This window comes from Aspergillus vadensis (assembly GCF_003184925.1).
Source record: "Aspergillus vadensis CBS 113365 unplaced genomic scaffold BO88scaffold_25, whole genome shotgun sequence".
NCBI lineage: Eukaryota > Fungi > Ascomycota > Eurotiomycetes > Eurotiales > Aspergillaceae > Aspergillus > Aspergillus vadensis.
This window is the reverse complement of record NW_020292063.1, coordinates 232,736-255,422: the sequence shown is the minus strand read 5'-3', so window position 1 is coordinate 255,422 and position 22,687 is coordinate 232,736. Positions and strand designations below refer to the sequence as shown.

Below are 22,687 nucleotides of genomic sequence, written 5' to 3'. Positions count from 1 at the left end.
TTTCCCCCGCCATGATCTACGATGCTATGCCTTTGATGTCATAGATGGCCATATACGCCTGATAGTCTCACACCCTCGTGGTGAGACGGTCAATTTTACGCGATCAGATTTAGATGTTACTCATCTTTGTTCATAATGGTTTCCTTATCTCTCGTTTAGTGATACCAGAAGCCTTCCTATAGGAGGTTTCATTCGACGCATTGATGCCAATATAGCTTGCATGTACTATCAGTTTATGTACTCTAGGGAGAATTCCCGATGCTCTTGTCGATCTTTACAATTAATGAACCTCGTAGGCCGGGGCCTTTCTGATCCATGCAACTTCCGTATCAGGTTAAAAGCTCCTCATGGGCTATATGACAGCACCAGTTTCCTGCGTCGTGTTCATGAGAGATATCCCCGGCTATTTCCTTCTAAAAAGTGGCACCAGTGTCGAGTATAGGAAGTGGACATAGTCCCGTGACATTATTGCGCAAAATCTTGACCGGCCTCCATAGAGTTGTCACTATCTCTCCCGAGCATACCATCTACATCACTGCATCTTACCCTCAACAACAAAACAGGGAAAAGCAAGATCCCTGAAACAGCGCAAATCATCAGCGAGGTTTCAATCGATGGGTTTTCGGGTATACTGTACAAGTCAATTAATTTGGTTACTTGATGCTCTCGCAAGCTGATATAGTCCTCTCAAGTTACGTATTCTATTATCCTCATCACAGTGTATATGTCTCTAGGGCACGCAGACCAGGGCTCATGAACATTTTCAATGCTTAAAACCTTCTGTCAGGTCATTCTCTGGTAACCCAATGACATAAGCCGAATATCTGTCCTATAGTATATATAAAGTCCCACAATACTATCCGTACATAACATGAGCCACGGAATTTCACCGAGATCTTTTAAAGAGAAACGTGTACTAGAGTCCGAAAGAAGTAGAATAGAACATGGAATAGACATCACTTTTTCATCTCAACCAAGAACAAGCAAGATAAATAAATCAACAACCGCTAGAAGAAATAAATCCGACCCGTTAATCAACCCATGCGTCGAGAGAACAAAGATGGTATGGCTGAGCATAACGTGTTGAACCCCATATAGGAACAAGTTTTAACAGCAATGCAGAAAGAGGAAAGAGAAGAAAAGAGACATGTCCCAACTGGTGACTGGTTTATTGGGAGTTGCCGTTGCCATTGACAGCAAGCTTCTCCCGACGGGTGCGCACAGCCTGTGCCAGGTTCTCCAGAACAAGTTCCGTGTCTTCCCAGTGGATGCAGGCGTCGGTGATACTGACACCGTACTTGAGGCCGGCCTTGCCCTCGGGAGGGACCTTCTGGTTGCCTGTTGTGGTGATGTTAGTTGGATGGTAATATACAAAGTGTAGGGATGGGGGGGTGGAGCATACCCTCGTTGATGTTGCTCTCAATCATGACACCCATGATGGCGGTCTCTCCAGCAGCAATCTGCTCGGCCAGAACAGCAGCCACCTTAGGCTGGTTCTTGTGGTCCTTCTGAGAGTTGCCGTGGCTGCAGTCGACCATAAGGCGGGGAGGCATGCCCTTGGCGATCAGCTTGGCCTTGGCCTCGGCGATGCTCTGAGCATCGAAGTTGGGGCCCTTCTTGCCACCACGGAGAATGACGAAGCAGTCGGGGTTGCCCACGGTGCCGACGATCGCAGCGACACCGGGCTTGGTGACGGACAGGAAGTGGTGGGGGTGCTTGACGGAGCCGATAGCATCGACAGCGACGTCCAGGGAGCCGTCGGTGCCGTTCTTGAAACCAACGGGGAAGGACAGACCCGAAGCCAGCTCACGGTGGACCTGGGACTCGGTGGTGCGAGCACCAACGGCGCCGACGGAGAGACAGTCGGCCAGGAACTGGGGGGAGATGGTATCCAACATCTCACTGGCGATGGGCATACCCTTGTTGGTCAGGTCGACGAAGAGTTGACGGGAGGTGCGCAGGCCCTTGTTGATCTTGAAGCTGTTGTCAATGTCGGGGTCGTTGATGAGACCCTTCCAGCCAACGGTGGTACGGGGCTTCTCGAGGTAGGAGCGCATGACAATCAGCAGCTCATCCTTGTACTTCTCCTTCATCTTCATGAGGCGATCGCAGTATTCGAGGGCCATTTCGGGGTCGTGGATGGAGCAAGGGCCGATGACAACCAGCAAACGGCGACGGTCGGTGTCTGTGCCTTGGACGACAGCAATAGCCTCCTCACGACCTTCCATGACCGTTTGCCGGGACTTCTCCGTCATGGCGATTTCATGTTGAAGGAGGTTGGGGGGTGTGAGAGGGTTGTATCCACGGACTGTAGAGGAACAGAGAGACCGAGGGTTAACGAGGGACGGAAATTTGCAAGAGGTGAGTCACGGGCGCACTTACTTCTGGAATCCTCGAGGGAGCATCTGTCCCCGACATTAGGGTTTTCAATGAAGAACTGGAGGTAGTATGAGTATTAATATTGCCATTGAGGAGGTTGGAATGCTGGAAAAAGCAAAGACGTACCGACATGGTGATGCGGCGGGGTAGCAAGTGGACAGACGGAGGGGCAGATGAGAGAAGGAGAGGCGATAAAGTCGCAGCTTAGATAGGTAGATAGTATGCCCGACGGGAAGGTATGGATGAGTAAGTCAAAGGGAAGATCAAGATCGGTTCAGTGGATCGATGAGAGTTTAATAGAATAGTAGTAGATTTGATTGATATCTTGAAAATTCGAGATTACAACCGGGTGGAATCACAACGAATATATAGGAAAGATGTATGAGAGAAGAATCACTGGAATTGTCTCCTTGCAGAGTCTCTCAAAAAGCAAAAGCCAGAAAAAAAAGTACTATTTCTTTGGCAGTGTCGAGTCATTCCTGCCTCATTGGGTAATCGCCACGTGATTTTCCGGTGAGCGGACGAATGGGGCGAGGTCCAAAAAAGCGCCTCGCCCGCGGTATCGCCTGCCATTGGCTTACTTTGCCATTCGTCTCTCATTCCTTCTCTTCCTGCTCGGAGCAGCATGAATGGATACTCCGTAGTCCGTCATCCGCTATCCCGTACCACATGCCCGGGGCATGGTCCGGCGTTGGATGGTCAGTCAGCCTTAGCAATAGATGACACCCCTGGAGCTGCCATTACGACCTGAAATGGGGGCGGAAACTTTGTATATAGTTTCGGATCATCCTGGCACGGAGGCTACGTTGGCACTAATCTCTCTCTGGATCTGGATTTCGCCCCTTGAGTGTTGCAGAATACGAAATCATGCAGATACGATTAGCCGTGGCTGTAAGAAATAAGTACAGAGCCATCGCCCGAGAAAGATGAGACAAACTTCAGTTACTCTGTATACTATCCGGATCCGAATCAGCCCGGACCGGAAACCTCGTCATCGAAGTCGGAGCATCAAAAGCTGAAATGATGAGATGATGAGGCCAAGCTTCAGTTCATTTTCTGATCTGCATGCGATCCTGAAGCTGCTTCTCGTCCCGCTCTAGACGCTGCATCAACTCCTGGCATACATCGGTATGGTGTTCGCGAATGGAGTTCATCTGTTGCTGGCACAGTCTTATTCGTTCTTCTTGGGCTTTGAATAGCTGATCCAGCACCCGGTGGCAATCTCGCCGATACATCTCCAGAACTTCGCTGATGGTCTTTTTCTCGCTCTCAATCTCTTGTATTATATGCTTGCGGCCAACTCAGTAAGAATATTTGGAATCCCCATGGGATGTCACCTACCTCGCTCGTCGCAAGAAGCATGCCTTGCGCTCTTTTGTGAAGCGCCTGCAGGGAGGTCTGCCAGCTGGTGTGCTCCAGGACACCATCTGCGATATTATCCGACTTGGGCAAACTCTGCGCCGATGATTGGCTTGGAACTATTGTCGCCTGAGGTAGGGAGTTGCATGTCGCATGAGGCTTGTTATCGCATTCCAATGTCAAATGTGCATCAGGACTTGATCGTGCGGGATTTCTAAGCGGGGTGTTGCTTGATGTAGGTTTACCTGCACATGCCATTAGACGATCTTGGAAAGTCAGTACTTCCTTCGCTCTGTTCGTGCAGGTCCCGGAATGCTTTGATCCTAGAATTACGCTTCGCTCGCACGAAGCAGATAGATCGTCATCTTGCGCACTAAATTCCCCATCTCTCAGGATCCCCCGAACGTGCTCGCTGGTGGAGGACCTGTATTTCATGTCTGACATTTGTGGAAACATTTCGTCCACGCCATTCCTATCAACAAGGCATTCACTTTCGATGTGGAACAGAAGGCGGGGGCTTCCATCAGAATCAACGATGGTTGATCTGGGGGTGATTTTCAATCGCTTCGTGGGATACAAGTGATCTTTGCGAACAAGCCGCTTGGATTCTTCCATGATAGCATTTTCCGAGGCTTGGTCCCTTGCAGGTGAGTCATCTCGCATGTCGTCCGAACTGAACGCAGCTATCCTTCTCTTTTCTGGCCTAGTCCGCGGGCTTCTTTTGCCCTCAGATGTGTTTTCATGCATGTCAGAACTGCAAGTGCTCTGCGCGAACCCGGGGCTTTCAATGCACACTTCAAAGGGAACTTCTTCATCGGAACGACTCTCCTCTGCACATAATGGACTTGATCCAGCGGAGCGACCTGATTGAGACACATTCATTTGCTCCTCGTTGTCGATCTTGACAGAACTGCTCCTGCTCATGTGGCTTACAACGGAACCTTCATAAACGTCATCTCCAAACCTGCCCGTGACTTGATCTCTTGGTGTTTCTATGTCAGACTCCGTAAGCTCGAACTTCTCCTGTACACCACACTCGCCCACGGAAGCATATAATGTGTCTGACAAAACGAGCCCGTTTCCGTTTCTGAGCTGATTTTGGATCTGTATATGGTTTAAGCTGTTTTCCTCATGCTCGCCGGTGCCTGATGAAGGGTCGCCTTGCTGGAAAGCTGCAGACAGCTTGTTCCCAACTGCCCGGCCCCTGCCCTGAAGTCCTTGTGGGGTCGGATGGCTCTCTGGAGAATTCATCTGGTGGTTGTAATCACGCATCTCACTTGTAGATAGCTGATGCTGGTGACCTAAACAACTTTCTCTTTTCCTAGAGGCTTGAATTCGAGGTGATCTAGTGCGGTTCTCTTCGTGTTGTGGTGTAGCAGAGTCATATCTGATGAAATCATTATCTGGGTTGAACTCGGCACATTTGGCCGTGGCACCTGCTCCATTTCTCTCCTCGTCGATGCCTCCAGGGCGGCTGTTGCTGGAACAAAGTATTAGCTTCCCTATGTCATCATCTGATCCTAGTATGTGCTGTGGCTTTCGGTTGTGGTTGTCGGCATCTTCTGCAAATGGTAACGCTGCTGTCGATTTATTGGTAATGTTTCTGATCTTTTTTGGAGGACGAGATGATTTATTCTTGCGCTTTGTGGCTAGCTTCCTTCCTTTGGCTGCTCTCTTTTTGCCCGGCATTGCCAAACGACTGCCGGTAAGAGACGTCTCACCAGGCAAGGGGGATGAGATTGAAGTTACGTCCGCATCTTTAAGTGGAAGTCTCACTTCATTATCGCTAGGCCGGAGATCCTCGTCCCAGTCAACAGCAGCTTTGGAGCTGGCTGTATATACCTTCTGTTTGGGATGTCGCGTATAAATGACCATAGACTCTTGAATATTAGATTGATGGTTTTTTCCTCTATTCCCACTCCGCAAGCGACCTGTTCTTCTTCTTTCAGTATCTGATTTTGGTGCAAATTTGCCGTTTGGTTTCCCCGGTACTCTTGTCAGTGATGGGTTTGATGTTGGTACGGGAGGTTCACCCGCGTAATGTGCCGGCTGATAATCCCGAGAGCTGTTACGCTCTGAACGAACACGTTCCAGGTTTTCATTCTTAGTATTCCCTTCCTCGAGCACTTCTGAATGTTTATCCAGCACTAGCCGAGACTTTTGTATCGAGACGAAACCTGTGCAGGGTCCCTCCTGCCCCTGTATATTGTTGGGTGGTATTCCAGAAGATTTCCTTGCGACTTCATCGCCTGTATCCAGTTCCATCACCATTGAAGAAGACCTCCGGAATACACTACCTGTATCTACAGAGGTTCGGTCATTCCGACAGAACTCCTCGATGGCCATTCGCAAATCACAAGGATCTTCATCGGACAATATGCTCAAGATCTGGTCCCCGAAGCATAGGCGTTTGCCGCTTTTCACGATTAGTCTATGCTGAGAAAGGTCTACTATTAGACGATATGTCTTAGTTTTGTCCGTAACCGTGCGCACTGGTAGACAAATACTCTGAGTGTAGACGTCAACGTATTCTAGGCACATTCTCGCTGTGTCCTGTCGATAGCTCATGAACGTCAAGCATCCATCACCGATCATGGCAAGAACAATTCCTTCAATCAGGCGCGTCGTGTCGATGCCTATTGCTTGAAGTAGAAAGCATCGTCGAAGCTGGGACGTCGTACTTAAGTCTATCGATTTCGATGGCATTGCCGCATCTGATAGGACAACCGTATCGAATAAGATGTGGAAGTGCTGCAGCGGATCATCTTCATATGACGGCATAGTATTAAAGAACCTGACTCTATCCGTGCTATTGTCTGGCGGCCAGAGAACTTCGTCGCTCACTCCCAAGTTATGTAACGCATGAATCATGATTGCTGCGAGCAGTTTCAAGGCATAGTTGCCATTGAGTATGATATACGAGAGTCTGGTCAGCACTTCGCGTTAGCACAAACAATATCGCTCACATCGAATAAATATATAGTACCGTGACATGTCCACATCTTGGGATTTTATAAGGGAAGCATCATCATTATGCTCTGGCTCCGAGAGTATCTCCAGAAATAATTTGCCGGCCTGTTCACCATGAGAATCGGTATAACCACATATTGTCTTTATCTCACCAATTTCCGTAGCCAAGTAGCCTGCCCTTCGGTGGAGTATAGTAAGTACAGTTTGCTCAGTATCCTTTTTTGAAGCAAGCGGGATCTGTCCCCAATCCTTGGGCTTGCTACTTGGTATACCATATGGCCCGAGTCCTTCATGTATTGCGGTTCATCCTATGGAAAGCATTAGAGAGCCAAGACGTGCAAGTATAGGTATACAGCAGACCAGTAGCAGATAAAGTCCATTCTTCAATCTTGTTTCCTTGTCTGAATTGAGCAGTAAATATGCCAGACAACGCAGCGAAGAGCGATCAAGCCCCTGAAGTATTCTCTTTGAATGCCGTTTCAGGATGGTCAGTAGTTGGTGTATGTTGCAGTTATCGACCTTAGAAACATGGTGTAGCAGTGCCTGGATCAGCTGATCCGAGAATGTATAAAGTCGAGGATCACGCAGAAGACAAGTATAATAAGGCTTCGAAACTAAGAGACTATTCTCAGTATCACCTCCAATATTCATCACAGAGGCCAGTTGCGAGGCTAGCTCTGAGATGCAAGCCCATTGTGATTCTTCTTGAGACGCATCAACAAGCAAAGAAGCCATTTTGCCTTCTTGAATTCGAAGTTAGTGGAGTGTTATAGACTTGAAGTGGCAGTTGATGGGAGCTACGTATTCAAAAGACCGTAAGAGGCTTTATCACATGACGGTTTATTTGCACTTGACCGGAATGGCCTCATTCAATTGTCGTCTCCAAATACGCCTATTCTCCAGTTGCTCTATTTGGTTCTCAGAATTCAAAACTTTGACAGTAACAGCGAAGCTTGTAAAGATGGCTATTGACTTGCAGTGTCTACTCCAATATAAGCGAGCAAGCGAAAGTCAGATACCTTATATGACCTAGATCTCACTCAATCAAAGTGCTTATTATATACGCCACAGACAGTGAGCTCCATGCATTCTATTTGATACAAGTGCTAGTTAGAGACTGCTAATATTCATCGAGGCTAGCAGAATTGATTCCATGATGTGCAGGCTCGGAAGTGTGGCACCTTGCCTTCTGGCTCACAAAGACGAAGTCAAATCCTACAATGAACCGAACACATTGAAAATACTGAGCAAAAACATTTGCGCACAACTAGCAGCTTTCATTGGATAAGAAAATGGAAAGCCCTTCTTTCCCAAGACAATGTTGGGTGAAATTAAGCATTTCACGATAAGAAGTCTACTATGGACAACCAGCATAAGCTCCGCTTTGCTTCCGCAGTACCCCAATCACCCAACTTGATTAGCTCGATATCGCGCGATAGTGCGCTAGCAAGCACAATACTTCCACTGGGAAGTATATCAATATCACATTCCCCCGGGTTCTTGGGAAGCTCTCAAATTCACCGTCGAACATATTGGATGGTAATGGATGGAAAATCCCCTGGAATTAGTGGATATTGGTAAGCCGGCTGCTGGAGTATCCGTCCCGAGGCTACTCCGGCTCCGCTCCAGTCAGGGAAGACGACCGGAATGCTCGTTATGCGTTTCCGCTGGGAGCCGTGGTGTCTGCATGAACAGCCGTGGTACAAAGCACGAAGTCACTACTTATAATGGACATATACATTTGCTCATACCTTTGTCACCCTGGTTGACTAACGGACAGGAACTATTCTGGCAAGATTTATTGACCAACTGGACCAGCTTAACCTATCTAGAAAGATGGCAGCAGTCAATCGAGACGAAGAAGGAGGCCACTCCATCCCTCGCACACGCCGCTCGAGCATGATCGAAACATACGAGCGACTCGGAGAAATCAGCCCTTTGACCGGTCACACACACCCCTCCCAACAGGAAACCGCCCATTTTCTGCCTGAAACAACCCCCGAGAGGCGGCTAGTATCGACAACAGATCGGTCCCTCGAAAAGGACGCCGACCTTGCGGACAAGGTTACTACTCATCATTTCGAGGAGATCGGAGACGGAAACCCACCACCTGATGAAACCGTTCTATACCTTGCCTACGGCTCGAACCTATGCTCGGATACATTCCTGGGAAAGCGAGGCATCAAGCCGCTCTCTCAAATCAACGTCGTCGTTCCAGATCTATGGCTCACCTTCGATCTCCCAGGCATACCATACCTTGAGCCCTGTTTTGCAGCAACACGACTTCGAAAACCCCCAGCCCAAGAAAAAGACAATGCTTTAGACGGGAAAGCTACAACGGAGGAGGCCTCGCGTCTCCTCCTTAAGGACCCCGACTATAACCCCAAGATGCCACTCGTCGGCGTCGTCTACGAAGTCACCCTCACAGACTACGCCCGGATAATCGCAACAGAGGGCGGAGGACGCGGATACGAAGACAAAGTCGTCGACTGCTACCCCTTCCCGAAGGCCTACAACCCCACAGACCCTCTCCCTGAGCGTCCAAGCACGAAGCCCTTCAAAGCCCACACGCTTCTATCCCCGGCGGTGGCCGAGGACTTACTGGAAGCCACTACACAAGACCAAGCTCTCACAAGCCGGAAACAATGCGGTTTCGTCTCGCGCTTTAGCCCTCTCATCCGCCCCAACCCATTCTACGCCCAACCTTCGGCTCGCTATCTCAACCTAATTAACATGGGCGCCGCTGAGCATGACTTTCCCGTTGCGTACAGGACATATCTTGCTGGGATTCAGCCTTATCGTATAACTACCCTGCGGCAGAAGGTGGGCAAGGTGCTGTTTGCGGGTATATGGATGACGCCGGTACTTCTGGTCTTGCTTTTGCAGAAAATGTCTGCGGGCTCTGATGGACGCAGTCCCCCTTGGCTGGTCAGATTGGCGGATGCTATTTTCTTTGCCATGTGGCAGTCGTATGATAATGTGTTTCGGGGTGTCTTCGGGGATGGGGAAAGGACAATCGATGATGGTACTGCGCGGTAATAATCTCTTGTCCGATCTAGATAAAAGTATTTAGGTGATGACGTTGTTCTCACTGGTGATTGTATAATTAAAAGACTGGTTTTTAATAATGCAGATACAACCAAATAAATACATTGAGGCATTCTATTAAGCCTTCCCATAGTGAAAGACAGAACGGCTATTGTATACCAAAGCCCATACAACATGTGTAATAGCTAACAAAGGAAATTGTGACATTGGATCTTGAAGCAACATTTTCAACGGAGAATAAATATCTAGGGTACAGATACAAGTGTCCTGAGTAACATCTAACGAAACATGCAGAGACCATCGAATAGAGTGACAGGTTGAAGGAAATGGCGACGTGGGACCAACATAACTTGTTGGACGATGGATTATATCAAGGCTCACTGGCCGCCGGTATTTTTCCTCCACGGTGTGCAATTCATACAGTCCGCTGCAACATTCAGCGCCGGGAAACGGGGGGGCTGTACACAATCTTTCTCGTCTTGATCGGGGACCACTTGTAACGCTTAACCCAGACGCTGATGGCGAAGAGACCGGTCAGGAGGGTGATAGCCTTAACACCCATCTTCTTGCGGTCGTCCATCTCAGGCTCGGCAGCCCAGTTGAGGAACTCGACAACGTCCTTGGCCATCTGGGAGGTAGTGGCGGGGGTGCCATCCTCGTACTCGACAACACCATCGAAAAGAACACGACCCATGGCAATAGCTAGATATCGTTAGAATTAGAACTGAGCATAGGCGAATCAATTGTCAGGTATGAACTGCAAGTGGTGACATACCGGTACCGGGGAAGTAGGGGTTGAAGTTCATGCCAGCACCGACGGTGGCACCAGCCGGGGGCTCATCGGGGTAACCAGTCAGCAGACTGAAGATGTAGTTGCAGCCACCGTGACGGCCCTTGACGATCAAGCTGAGATCCGGGGGCAGAGCACCACCGTTGGCAGCACGAGCAGCCTCCTCGTTCTTGTAGGGAGCAGGGATGTAGTCGGACAGCTTTCCGGGACGCTTCTCGATCTCGCCCTGGTCGTTGGGCTCGGTGTCGTACTCGTTCTCCTCAGCCATGGCCTTCATCTCATCGACGGTGTGCATGACACCGACGAACGAGCGCCAAGGCACACGGGTCAGGGAGTGGCAGCTGGCACAGACTTCACGGTAGACCTGGAAACCACGACGGAGGCTGGAGTGCAAAATATGAGTAAGATGGCCGGTATCGGGGAGAGATGGCGAGGGTATTATTCGCCCGCAATTGGAAGACTCACGCCTGGTGATCGAAGGTCTTGTTCCACTTGGCGTGCTCCCAAGGGTAAGCGGTAGGGTGCAATCTTGAATTCGATGTGCGTCAGTCTTCATGTCAAACAGTCGGAATCGGGAAGATGATGCCTCGGTTGGAGCAACGGAGCAGCCAGCTACGCGTTCACCATTCCCTCGAGCATCACCGATAATCCACTCACCCCTCCTCAGCAGGTGTCATGGCAAAAGCCTCCTGGCCATAGAGATACGCGGCGGATCCGAGAGCGACGGCGGTTGCGGCGGACGCAGTAAGTGTGAGGTGGAAGGGGGAGCTGGCGGATTCGGCACCGGCGGCGGAGGAAGACGCACGCTGGGTGATTCGTTAGTCAAAAACCCATACAGAAGCTTTCCTGGGCGATAGGGAAGCGATTGCCCTCGTCCATTGAACCCAATGGACGGTCGATGTCGGGGAAGTTCGTACCGTGGAGGTCTTGTTCAAGGACTGGCGTGCGACGCCCCGGAAGGGCACGCTGCGCAAAACAGTACGTGCCAGCATACTGACGATGTGAAAGACCCTCCGGACAATGGGGTATTTAAGAAGGCACGATAGCCAAAGAAGGGGAGAGGGGAGGGGGAGGGGACAAGGCTGAGCGCACAGGAGAATGTGCTTTTGGAGGTGAAGTCGAGGTTGGTCGAACGGGTCAAGTTTCTCTTGGGTTTGGAATTGCCTAAACCCTCGTTCTGATTGGCTGCCGCCCCGGTCCTAACTGCCTTCGGTGAAAACCGCGACTTTTCGGAACAACAATTTTCGGCGGCCACCTGATAATTGCTGACCACCAACACCATCTCCCCGTTCTCGTGATAACATGATGGGAGAGGTTCTACGAGAATGCATTCCGAGCTTCAATTTCATACGCATATCAACAAATCCATGGCTTCGTCATTAGCCTCCCAGCTCCTCACCCCCCGTTCCGTTCCTCCGCGCTGACCCCAGCACACACACTCCCCCATCAATCCCATCGCTCTCATTGGCCATTGGCTTGTGTTGTTCCCGAGAGCTGCTCTTCCGCCATAGTCATCGTCGCCTCCGTCTTAGCCTGCCATTCCGACGCTATCCCCATACGCAGCGCCTCAATCGCTGTCCGAATATCGCATCGGGTACCGTTACTATAAAGAATCAACGATAGAGCGGGTAGTCTTCGAACCGTGCGACCGCTAAGCCCCTAAACGCCATCGTCAATACTCCAAAATATTTACCGAATGCTCATCTTCGTCCAGAATCACTAACCTCACTTTCAAAGACAGCATTAGCAAGTAGCGTGGGTATAGCATCGGGGAACGATCTATAGTGCAGCAGCACTTCGTCAAAAGTCGGGATGGTGAGGTGTTCCGCAGCCTGCTCCACATACTGCAAAGCCGTCTGGGGATCGTCCGGAGTAACTTGGACCACGTCGAATGCAACACCCTCAATGAGTCCACTCTGGCTCAACTCCTCTAGGCAGTCCTTGTAGATATTATATATAGGTCTGCTAGATAATTGCGGTATGTATTGTTTGATATCAACTCGATCGAGGAAGGCTTGGTCTTACACGCGAGTGCATACCGTCAGCATTAATGCATAGCACTCGGAGTTCAATAGGAGCTTACCAGCGCCGTAATCAAATTGCTGGTGCAGACGACGATAACATTCGAATGTTCTTTCAGCTTATCCAGCCCTGTGAGTACCGCATCGACCGCTCGAATGGCATCGAAGGGCTCATTGCTGCTCAATGCCCGGTCTCTCCGAGCAACCAAGGTCTCTATCTCATCCATGAACACACAAACGAATGTATCTTCTTCCTCCTGAAGAAACGTCTCAATGTTTCCAAATATTCCATTCACAAGTTTGCTACTCTCGCCGAAATACTTGCTTCCTAAAGAGTATGCGTTGATCTCGAATAGCTTGCTCTGGGGATAATCCTTTCCCAGGCGTATTGCAAGCTTCTGGGCAAGACCGCGACTACATCAGTTAGCCACCAACCACACTCTATGAAACGCATCCACAAACCAAAGGCTTGTCTTCCCAGTTCCTGGTGGCCCCCATATGAGTATCAACCTGTTCCAATTGATAGTCCACTTATCGAGTTTATGAGCAGAAAACGAGACTGCTCAAGTTAGATTAAGCCATGAGATGCAAGTTGTAAGGGAAGACATCACCCATTCTGCTTGTAGCCGAAAGAAGCGTCGACTGAATTGGTTGATCGTAATCCAACCTATGCAAATGATCAGTTACTTTTAGTCTGGGAGAATTAGCAGGTCAGCGTACGTCTCCCATAGTCCCTCCAGATCTATGCTCGGTAAGGCCAGGACTCTTGCCGTAGCGACTCCACCCCCGGCTTCTGTTGAATCCTCAAGTGCACTGGTCTTCTGCAAGCTTTGTCGCTCCGATTTTGTACGCAGTTGGTACACTTGAACGTCCAATTGGACATCCTGAAGTCGATATGCACCGGACTCCAGATTGCCGCCGCTACATTCGGTCACGAGTTTAAACTCCAGGGCTTGGGCATGTGGTTCGCTTAGACCTCCTATTCATCGTCAGAAGGACGTTCGGGGGTTATCATCTTGGTGGAATCCTGACCGAAAGAATTGATAAACTGATCAACAGACATCACGATGAAGTTGTTGTGAAGCCATTCTGTAACCTCATCCCTAACCTGCTGTTCCGTCAATGTATGAATTGCAAGTGTATCAAGCGGCCTACCAAATCAGTGCGAACGATCATGCCATCACTAGCACATTTCACTCGAGCCTCAATATGCAATATGGGGCGTTGAGACTCTTCCACTGGGTTCGAAACGCAACTGTTGACGCTCAAGTCCATTTTGCTTGTGGGTTTGGGAGGGGAGACAATTCAGAGAAGAGAGAATGAGGAACGTAAAGTGAACATCTGTGGACGGTCTGAGAGGTATCTCATACTGGGTACTGTGACACTTCAATACGGATAAAGTCGTCTACATCTGCGGCATTCATTTCACCTGGTTTACTAGAGTATTATCCTGTTCAAACGTGTTAAATAAGCGTATTTGCAAGATCAGCCCACTACGTATTAGCACTGCATTAAACCATATTAATGTGACTACACTTCGTCTCACAATATGTTCTGCAACATGTGCATATACTTCTATTAAGTAGTAGAAGGTTGATTGCAAGGCCCCCGCCATATTTATATGGTAACACGATAGCAGCTAGTATTGAAACACAAGTGAGAATGTCTGGCTCATTGAGCCGATATAATTCTGTTACCTTGATGGTACCAAGTTCATATGAAAGCGCTGATTGATATTGTTAGCACTTAGTACTAATTTCTTGTTCTCCCCGGTTGTTGGATCTTGATAATTTCGATGCAGGGAAATACCACCTGAGTCCTACTGAGAGCACTACTACTCTCCGTCGATGTCCTGAATTTAATATATATCGCCCCACTGGCAGACTCTGGGGAAGATTTGCGAACGGATCAATGTGACTACCCACCTGATGTTTCAGAATTCGATGTTCATCGAAAAAAAAACTAAACCATGTTGCACCTACTCGGACCGTTGTTAGGATCTTGTGAAACAGGTGGTGATACTGCTTACTGGGGTGAGTTGGAATTCCGGAGCAGACCAGCGGAAAGGTAAACAGCCGGCCGATCCAACCGTGGAATTTCTGGGGTGTTCCGCCCACAGTGACGAATGACCAACCATCCGACGCAATTGCTCGGCGCCGTGAATTGTTCCCTTCCTCAGATTTAGGGGCTATGATTCCACCATGCGAACCGATGTTTCATGATCCCCCAATTTTGCCAGCAATTCCGGTGCCGCTCGATTACTCGGGTTTACGTTCGACTAATTGGGGCAGCCCCGCGGAGCGAGCTAGTCGGTGGGAACGCTGGGACCCTGACCGGCTTGTCCGCGCTGAGCTTCTGGAGCCTTTGACGGACGAACTCGACGTCCCTCCCGATGCCGACTGTGATATTACAAGATGCAGAAAGCGAGGACTGGGCCAGGTGCCGGCGTGAAGCCGCGCAAGGATGTTCTGGCTTCACTCAAGATGGCCTCGATGGAGGAAATCTCCAGGGCCATTCTTCCAGCAGGTACGTCTCAACTGTGAATTCCGAATCAGAAAGGACGAACCGGGAGATGGATCGCATTCACTGCAGGACATTCTAACAATGACTAGAGATCATGTCATCAATCCTTGATTACCTTTCCCCTGTCGATCTCATACGAGTAGCCCGGTCTTCCAAACTCCTGCGCGAGATGGCATACGATGACACGCGATGGGTGCAGAAACTGAAACGAATGGGTTGTTGGGACGAGGTGGAGGCAAGAAAGCATACGGAAGAAGTGTTCGGAACTATCGCAGACGTGCGAACCGTTGAGCAGCAAGAGGTTGAGGATGCGCAAGCACCGCACGGCGAACCTGCACCCAACGTCTCACGGAGTTCCCGGGCCGATTTACAATCGATATCTGACGGATTCGACCAGATCAATCTAACCACTTCGGCCAATGCTGATATATCGGATGGATCAGAAAATGATCCCGTCATTGGCGCGCTGAAACAAGTCAAGTCGGTTCGTGGAGAGGCCCGCCAGGAGTACGGAAAGGTACATGCAGCGCTGGCACCATACTACAACGATATCGTTACGAACGGTCCTTCTCCGGATAGCTTGCTTTTCAAAAACTACACCGATCCACAGCACCAAGCGCAGATACTGTCGCAACTACAATCCTTTTCCGAATGCGATGTAGACGAAGGCTGGCGTGGACGGCTTGAACAATTGCAGTCTGCTGTGTCGATGTTCGAAATATCGGCTATCAAGGAGTTTAGGCATGGATACGAGACAGAGGATATTGATGACAGGATGCGGAAATATGCTCATGTTTTGTACACGTTGAACGGGGGAGAGGCAGCTCTTGAACTCTTCATACAGCACAACCATCTCGTTACCAGAAGATCAGATCTCGGCAAAGTCTCGGACTGCATTGATCCTTTCTCGCAACGAGTTAAACTTGAACATACACAGGCCTTCTTCACTCGGCTGAGTGTGGCTTATAATGAGGAAGTATCGATCATCAATCGTGCTTTTCCCCCGTCGATGAAAATATCGACACCGTTTATCGAAAAGGTTGGGCAGGATGTGCTCTATCCATTTCTGACTGCCATATTTGATGAGCTACATGGTTCCAATACTGAGTCCTACTTGACTGCCGTCTCGGGAACATTTGCTCAATGCCTTAATTTGTCGGATACATTGTTGCCAATCCAGAATCTGGACGACAGCTTTGATGAATTCATGGACCATGTCATTGCTAAAGCCTATGTGCCCCACATGGACTTATATCTCGCGGAGGAATTAGATCACTTCCGGAAATTGTCTGAAGCGGCTGTGGGGGACTGGGATAGACAGCTATCGGAGCAGGCAGCCTCGACGGAGTCATTCTTGATGTCGAACATCAATAGGCAGGCTGATAAGCGTGACTTCTTGACTTCTTTCAAGAAGGTTATTATGGCTCCCGTCAATATTCTTCCAAGCTTTTCAGGAAACAAGGCGAACGAGCAAAAGGCACCATCGGAGCCCACGACCAGCGACTCTTCGTCACTGAAGAGTCCCAATCGGTTCTCAACCATCGCGTCGCCCACGACGCCTCCTATTATGGAGGCGCCAACCACAGAGCTCGCAGCAAAAGCTGCGATCATGAAGTCTAAACTAGAGGGTATTCGATCTCTTTTCAGCATAGAAGTCGCTCTTAGTCTGGTTCATGCGGCAAAATCAAGCTTGGAGCGAGCCGCGCAGTTTGTGAAGATAAAAGGCGAATATGGAGCTGCTGCAAAACAACAGTGCGAGGCGGTTTTCGTCGCCCTCGTGCGCATTCTAGGAAACCGCCACTTGATCGGTGGGTTTAACAAGGCCGTTGACCACTTGTCAAACTACCGGCCGCGCGAGCAAGGCGAACGCGACCAGTCTGGCGTTGAGCCGCTGGTCACCTTCCTGGAGCTGGTGAACGTTGGTGATTTGATTCTCCAGATGATCGATGTCTTCTACGAACAGGAACTCATCGGTACCAAACTGACGGACCGCAATGATTTTCTTGATCCGGCCGTCAAGGAAAAGAAAAAGTTCGAGCAGAGCCTGGATGAACGAGTTGCTGCTGGGCTTAATAAAGGAATCGATGTTCTTATGGAAGAAGTGGACTACATTCTAGCGACGAGACAATTGGCGACCGACTTCAATCCTAGTGTCTCTACTGACCCCTATCGTAAAACGATGGATGTCAGTATCACCGAGGCTGCGGCGGCCGTGGTGGATGTGGTCTCTTCTCATACACAGATGTTGGTGGGCAGCACAGACAAGAGTATGCTGGACGTCTTCAACCAAGAGGTCGGGCTCCGTCTGTTTGCTGCTCTATGCAAGCACCTGAAGCGACAGCGGATCAGCATTGAGGGGTCGTTGAAGCTCATCAGGTAGGATATTCTGTGTCTCTGAGATTAATGGCGAAGCTGACTTCTTCTAGCGATATGAATCACTACTTCAAATTCATCCAGACGTTCAGGAACAACGACCTTCTCCTCTACTTCAAGGCGTTCCGGGAACTATCGCAGATCTATTTGATCGACCCCTCTGATGCCAAGGAGCTTGCTACTATCATCGCCGATGCGGACCGGTTCAATGGGATTTGGCGAGTGGAGGAAGTGTACGAGTTCGCCGAGCGACGGGCGGATTGGTACCAAGTGAAACGCGACGTCGAACGAGCCATGTATGGAATTGGGTGCAACGTTATGTGAAGAATATGTCCAGCATTACGATTATACGGTGTATATAGAGCTACGAATACCCCAGGGCTTTGCCATTTTCATGGTTAGAGAATAGACAGATGATTATATGATTCAGTAGCAGAGGAAGAGCCACATGATGAGACTACTACCCAACCACATATACCCAAAATCCATACAAAATCAAGCTGACATGACCAACATACAACAATTCCAACCCAGCCAGCCAGCCACGAAGACTGCAACAATCTACACAGTACTAGTAATCTCTTCTGCATTAAGTTATTACTAATAACCAACCAGTTGCATCATTCATACAACGACTTTACCCACCCGACGGATCGCATCTCCAGGAAACTTTAAATCTATCCGGCTAATTCCTGACATCAGTATCCTACCCCAGAAACCAGCCCATAAGCTCCAAGCAATGACGGTAACAAGCCAGGAGAGACATAAAGAACAGTCCACCCCGAGCCAAAGGGAAGAAGAAGCAATGTGTTTCAACCTGGAACCAAGCCATTGGCGCCACAACCACAACCACTCACCACTGCATTGTTTCAGTCTGACAATTGCTGACTGACTGCGATCCATGATCACTTATACAATCTACAATTCCGTCATGAGAAATATTATCTCACATACTATTAACGTTTTATACTCGCATAACACTATATGAAATCATCACCATGCTCCATCGTACAATCTCAAGGATACTCACCACCACAACTACTACCACAACCATACTCATAATCCTCCTAAGCGCCCTCCTCATCACCCTCACCACAGCCCAACAACAACAACCAAAAGCAACAGTAATAGTCACCATCATAACAACCGCAACCGCAACCGCAACAGCACCACAAACCACCACCACCACCTCCTCCTCCTCCTCCCAAGAACCCCCCTCCTACACCTCCCCGACTCTCTTCCAATCCTCCATCCTAAACGTCAGCAACACCTACCGCGAAGCCCACAACGCAAGCAACCTGATCTGGAACACGACATTAACTCAATATGCCCTGAACTGGGCACAGGAATGTAAATGGCAGCATTCGGTATACTCTTTCCCCCAAACCCCCTCTACCTTTTCCCCCAAGATCAAATAAATACCGGCTCACAAAAATATAATAAAAAAGCTAACAAGTAATGTACATACAGAACGGCCCGTACGGCGAAAACCTCGCCTTCGGGTACCCCAACGTCTCGTCCGCCGTAGCCGCCTGGGGCGACGAAGTACAGAAATACGATTTCCAGGAGCCGACGGGGTTCACGGAGGAGACGGGACATTTTACGCAGTTGGTGTGGAGGGAGACGAGGGAGGTGGGGTGTGCGGCTGTTGATTGTGGGTATAATTATACTAATACTACTAATGATAATGATAATGATAATGGGAATGGGAATGGGAAGAGAAGTGGGGGAGGGGGAGGAGGAGGTGGTGGTGGTGGTGGGATCAATGGAACGGAGAGACCGCAGGGATGGTATGTCGTTTGTGAATACTCGCCTAGGGGCAATATCATTGGGGGGAATAAGAAGTTGGGGGATAAGGAGTTCTTTAAGATTAATGTGCAGCCGTCGAGTACTTATTCCGGGCCGTATAATACGGGGTCCGCTGGGAATGGGGCTCAGAGGGTTGAATGTATAATGGGAGTATGGTGGGTTGTGCTGGGGTGGTGGTTGGTGTTGTTGACGTTTGGATAGTTTAATTTAGAATAAATTGGTTGAGATAGTATGAAGTGGTATAAACTGAACTTGAATGATTGCAGTAGTCATCATTGTCTGTCATCTCTCATTGCTACCAACATCACGCACATCAAAGTTTTCCCCTCACGCTCGGGAAAGAAATATGCAAACACAGATTCTATTCACTTTTTTTGAAATGTTCCAGACACAGGTGCCCCCACGCGCGCGCTGGAACCAATCCAAATGGATCACAGATGAAGTCTCACAGGGAAGAAGAGAGGATGAAGTGTGAGGGCTTCAGAGAGGATAGGTAAAGAAAAAAGGGCGAGGATATCGACAGACAAGATGCGAGATAAGGATAAAAGGAAATGAAAAAGAAAAGGAAATGGATGGAATAGAACACATTAGATACGAAGCTGGCTTCCCAATCAACCAATGACTTCCTCGTTCTCCTCGATGATCTCTTCCACAATCTCCTCCACCACTGTCTCGCCTTGGTCCTCCGACACAGCAGGGGCATCCTTGGCCTGCTTGGAAGAGTCGACGTCTTCCGGCACACCGTAGGCGTCCTTCTCCTCCGCAAGCATCTCCTTCTCCCTCCGGATCCAGGCAGTCCATTCGTTGAGCACGCGCTTGCGCGTCTCCACAACGGCTGTGTTGGCAATGTCGACAGCGTACTTGTCCTCCTCCTCGAACTCCTTCGAGTACTCGCGGAGGTTCTTGCGCACTTGCTTCTGCTCCTCCTTGCTGAGAAGAGTGGGGGGACGAGGGCGCCAGATGAACTGCTTGAACTTGTCGGTGGGGTGTTCGGCGAGGGTCTGACCGGCGAAGGTGTGAATGTTGTAGCCGTTTTCCATCTACACAAAACATGTCAGTAACGCAGTCGTGATAAGATACTAAGAAGAAAGAACATACCGAGTGGGTCCACACGCTAGCACTGCTGACAACGTAGCGACCCGTAGGATCCCAGTCAATATCCGTAACACCGTAGTGCTCAACGGTCTTCATTAATTGCAGGTTGGCGGCCAGATCCTTCTCGCCCTCGGGCTTCTCACCCTCAAAGTCCATATCCCAGAAGTCAATGTCGAAGTTGGTCTGGGAGTGAACGGTAGCGACGACGACAAAACGTCCCTTGGGAGACCAGTAGATGGCGTTGCTGGTCTTCTTCTCAATGGTGCGGACAACCTTGAAGTTGCCGGCCGAGACACCCTTCTTTTCGGGGGCGAAGAAAGAGACGGAGGTCTTGGGGAGAACGGCGGTGCCGCTGGGGGCCTCGCCGGTGGTGATGGCGACGAAACGTCCTCCGTTGGGCTCCCAAGCAAAGTTGATGACTGTATCCTTGAGACTGTCGACGACTTCGACGGGGACACCCTTCTCGCGCACACGGAAAATCTCCAGGTTGGTGGCCATGGACTTCTTGGACTTGGAGTGACGGTCGACCTTGACACAGACGTAGGTACCTTGCGACTGCCAGTGCAGCTTGACATCCGACACGTTGAACAGGTTACGCGTACGGACGATCTCCTTCGAGGGAACGCTCATCAAAGCGACACGGGCCGGGTTGCTGCCGATTTCGGGAGTCCAGAAGCAGAGCAGCTGTTCGTACTGCTTGACACCCTCGCGGACGACGGTGGCGGGGGACCACTCGAAGTCCATAACACCATCGATCTTGACGGAAGTCTTGCCCAGCAAGTTCATCCGGGGGAGCTCGTAGATCGAGATCGACTGGTGCTGCAGCATTCTCGCGACGTACTTCTCGTCAGCGGACCACTTGAAAGCGGGCCACTGGACCTTCTTCTTGGGCTCGCCCTCAGCACTAGGGCCGGCAGTCAGATCGTGAGAGACGAAGGAACGAAGAGGCTTGCCAGTGACGATATCCCAGATGATGATGTTCTTTCCGTCTTCCTCGTAGGTCAGGACAGGGTGGCCCTCCTCTACCTGGATGGGGCGGGCGGACCAGGTGGTCAGGTAGCTCTCACCGGGCGAGAATTCGACCAGCTGAACGAAAGGATGGGGGAACTGCTTCTGCTTCGAGAAGGCGGGACCGCCCCAAAGCTGGACACCCTGGGGGTGGACGGAGGCGAGGTAGGTACCCTTGGGGGACCACTGGACGAAAAGCTGAGTCCAGTGCGCGCGGTCGACGACGTTCTCCGGGGGGTTGCTCTTGTTGTTCCAGAACACACCGACCTTGTCGCCACGGTAAAGGGCGAACTGGTCACGGGCGTTGGCGTCGCCCAGCCATGAGCGGAGGTGCTCCTTCTCCTTGAAGGGTTCGATGGTGGGGGGCTTGTATTCCTCGTCGATGCGTCCTTCCCGGCCATAACGATCGATATCCATCAACTTGTTGACGGCGAGAGTGTGCTTCTTATCGAGGGGTACACCGTGCAGTTGCTTGACGGCAGCGACGGCCTGTTCGGGGGTCTCGTACTCAACGAAGGCGAAACTGAAACAACGTGTTAATGTTTCCACAACCTTTCCCAATCGCAATCAGATTTCCTAAGTTGAAACATACCCTTCGGACATGTTCTTGTCGTTGATGGGCATGAAGACGGCATCCTCCGAAGTGTGGCCGACCGTGTTGAGCTTCCTCAACAAGAACTTGATGAGCTTTTGCCGGCTCTCCTCGGGGACGACCGGAAGTCCATCGATCACAACAAATGTGTCCAAACCCTCCTCAAGCTTCACTTCATATTGCTCCTTGAGATCTGGATGGAGAAAATCGGGCGGAGTCAGCGGCGAGGGGCACGGGGGAAACGGGGTGAGAAGAGGATGATGGGACAACAACGCGAGGCGCACTCACCGGAGAAGTCAACCTCCTCCTCCTCCTCTTCGTGGAGATCCTGCTCAGACAGGGTGTCAAAACTGGGCGCCATGGTTGCAGTCGCAGCGAACGGCGATATGGGGGGGTGAGGGTGGAGAGGGTATGATCTTGAAGATGAAAGATGCTGTTCTGGATTTTCTGCTGGTCGACCCCGATTTGGCTGATTTTAGGGCAAAAGAACAAATCCCAAACCACAAGCGCCTTCTGTGTGCGAAGGCAGCTGAGTCAGGGCTGAGTCATCTCCCCATTGTCTCTGCTTGCTTTCACTTTCCGTGCGGTAAAGTGACGGTAAATGACCATTCCTCATGATACCACTAGTAAACTGCCTATTCTTTCTCCAGCTCCACCACGTGATGGTGCTTATCTAAGCCACCCGCCCCCAGCTTCTCGCCCGGCTGATTATGGTCTTCT

General features: G+C 50.1%; 8 protein-coding genes across 8 annotated transcripts; 3 read left to right on the top strand and 5 right to left on the bottom strand.

Annotated features, from left to right (window-relative positions):
* Positions 1-684: 684 nt before the first annotated feature.
* On the bottom strand, positions 685-2,635 carry BO88DRAFT_407606 (3-deoxy-7-phosphoheptulonate synthase). Its single transcript, XM_025707479.1, has 4 exons — positions 2,506-2,635; positions 2,383-2,437; positions 1,403-2,308; positions 685-1,338 (listed from the first exon to the last, which is right to left on the bottom strand). Exons 1-4 carry the CDS (start codon positions 2,509-2,511, stop codon positions 1,169-1,171), a joined length of 1,137 nt encoding a protein of 378 aa, XP_025559213.1. The 5' UTR covers positions 2,512-2,635; the 3' UTR covers positions 685-1,168.
* A 683-nt stretch (positions 2,636-3,318) lies between these two features.
* Positions 3,319-7,449, bottom strand: BO88DRAFT_471254 (uncharacterized protein). The gene is made up of 5 exons (XM_025711696.1): positions 7,069-7,449; positions 6,981-7,016; positions 6,725-6,813; positions 3,721-6,664; positions 3,319-3,668 (listed from the first exon to the last, which is right to left on the bottom strand). The coding sequence occupies exons 1-5, from the start codon at positions 7,441-7,443 to the stop codon at positions 3,429-3,431; spliced, it is 3,684 nt and encodes a 1,227-aa protein (XP_025559212.1). The 5' UTR covers positions 7,444-7,449; the 3' UTR covers positions 3,319-3,428.
* Positions 7,450-8,544: 1,095 nt separating this feature from the next.
* On the top strand, positions 8,545-9,747 carry BO88DRAFT_395259 (uncharacterized protein; the record flags this gene model as incomplete). The annotated part of the gene is made up of 1 exon (XM_025705188.1): positions 8,545-9,747. The coding sequence occupies one exon, from the start codon at positions 8,545-8,547 to the stop codon at positions 9,745-9,747; it is 1,203 nt and encodes a 400-aa protein (XP_025559211.1).
* A 52-nt stretch (positions 9,748-9,799) lies between these two features.
* Positions 9,800-11,075, bottom strand: BO88DRAFT_407605 (ubiquinol--cytochrome-c reductase catalytic subunit CYT1). Its single transcript, XM_025707478.1, has 2 exons — positions 10,532-11,075; positions 9,800-10,458 (listed from the first exon to the last, which is right to left on the bottom strand). The coding sequence occupies exons 1-2, from the start codon at positions 10,839-10,841 to the stop codon at positions 10,193-10,195; spliced, it is 576 nt and encodes a 191-aa protein (XP_025559210.1). The 5' UTR covers positions 10,842-11,075; the 3' UTR covers positions 9,800-10,192.
* A 932-nt stretch (positions 11,076-12,007) lies between these two features.
* On the bottom strand, positions 12,008-13,842 carry BO88DRAFT_457114 (putative pachytene checkpoint component Pch2; the record flags this gene model as incomplete). Its single annotated transcript, XM_025710971.1, has 8 exons — positions 12,008-12,205; positions 12,271-12,486; positions 12,630-12,981; positions 13,030-13,126; positions 13,179-13,234; positions 13,288-13,546; positions 13,600-13,675; positions 13,723-13,842. 8 exons carry the CDS (start codon positions 13,840-13,842, stop codon positions 12,008-12,010), a joined length of 1,374 nt encoding a protein of 457 aa, XP_025559209.1.
* Positions 13,843-14,708: 866 nt separating this feature from the next.
* Positions 14,709-17,891, top strand: BO88DRAFT_407602 (exocyst complex component Sec10 family protein). The gene is made up of 3 exons (XM_025707477.1): positions 14,709-15,093; positions 15,180-17,466; positions 17,517-17,891. The coding sequence occupies exons 1-3, from the start codon at positions 14,982-14,984 to the stop codon at positions 17,785-17,787; spliced, it is 2,670 nt and encodes an 889-aa protein (XP_025559208.1). The 5' UTR covers positions 14,709-14,981; the 3' UTR covers positions 17,788-17,891.
* Positions 17,892-18,193: 302 nt separating this feature from the next.
* BO88DRAFT_490659 (putative extracellular SCP domain protein Pry1) lies at positions 18,194-19,488 on the top strand (the record flags this gene model as incomplete). Its single annotated transcript, XM_025712799.1, has 3 exons — positions 18,194-18,830; positions 18,934-19,422; positions 19,474-19,488. Exons 1-3 carry the CDS (start codon positions 18,462-18,464, stop codon positions 19,486-19,488), a joined length of 873 nt encoding a protein of 290 aa, XP_025559207.1. The 5' UTR covers positions 18,194-18,461.
* Positions 19,489-19,669: 181 nt separating this feature from the next.
* Positions 19,670-22,437, bottom strand: EifCb (translation initiation factor eIF3 core subunit b). The gene is made up of 4 exons (XM_025707476.1): positions 22,256-22,437; positions 21,968-22,160; positions 20,371-21,898; positions 19,670-20,312 (listed from the first exon to the last, which is right to left on the bottom strand). Exons 1-4 carry the CDS (start codon positions 22,326-22,328, stop codon positions 19,884-19,886), a joined length of 2,223 nt encoding a protein of 740 aa, XP_025559206.1. The 5' UTR covers positions 22,329-22,437; the 3' UTR covers positions 19,670-19,883.
* Positions 22,438-22,687: the final 250 nt, after the last annotated feature.

Bases quoted from the DNA above. Each gene is read 5' to 3' on its own strand.
- BO88DRAFT_407606 (XM_025707479.1), bottom strand. The intron at 2,309-2,382 runs GTAAGTGCGCCC...GTTCCTCTACAG, and splicing joins CTCCCTCGAGGATTCCAGAA to TCCGTGGATACAACCCTCTC. The intron at 1,339-1,402 runs GTATGCTCCACC...TCACCACAACAG, and splicing joins TGAGAGCAACATCAACGAGG to GCAACCAGAAGGTCCCTCCC.
- BO88DRAFT_471254 (XM_025711696.1), bottom strand. From the start codon at position 7,443: ATGGCTTCTTTGCTTGTTGATGCGTCTCAAGAAGAATCACAATGGGCT. The intron at 7,017-7,068 runs GTCTGCTGTATA...TGCTTTCCATAG, and splicing joins ATGGACTTTATCTGCTACTG to GATGAACCGCAATACATGAA. The intron at 6,665-6,724 runs GTACTATATATT...AGTGCTGACCAG, and splicing joins CAAGATGTGGACATGTCACG to ACTCTCGTATATCATACTCA.
- BO88DRAFT_407605 (XM_025707478.1), bottom strand. From the start codon at position 10,841: ATGCACACCGTCGATGAGATGAAGGCCATGGCTGAGGAGAACGAGTAC. The intron at 10,459-10,531 runs GTATGTCACCAC...AACGATATCTAG, and splicing joins CCCCTACTTCCCCGGTACCG to CTATTGCCATGGGTCGTGTT.
- BO88DRAFT_407602 (XM_025707477.1), top strand. From the start codon at position 14,982: ATGCAGAAAGCGAGGACTGGGCCAGGTGCCGGCGTGAAGCCGCGCAAG. The intron at 15,094-15,179 runs GTACGTCTCAAC...AACAATGACTAG, and splicing joins CAGGGCCATTCTTCCAGCAG to AGATCATGTCATCAATCCTT. The intron at 17,467-17,516 runs GTAGGATATTCT...GACTTCTTCTAG, and splicing joins GGGTCGTTGAAGCTCATCAG to CGATATGAATCACTACTTCA.
- EifCb (XM_025707476.1), bottom strand. From the start codon at position 22,328: ATGGCGCCCAGTTTTGACACCCTGTCTGAGCAGGATCTCCACGAAGAG. The intron at 22,161-22,255 runs GTGAGTGCGCCT...TTCTCCATCCAG, and splicing joins GGAGGAGGTTGACTTCTCCG to ATCTCAAGGAGCAATATGAA. The intron at 20,313-20,370 runs GTATGTTCTTTC...TGTTTTGTGTAG, and splicing joins CTAGCGTGTGGACCCACTCG to ATGGAAAACGGCTACAACAT.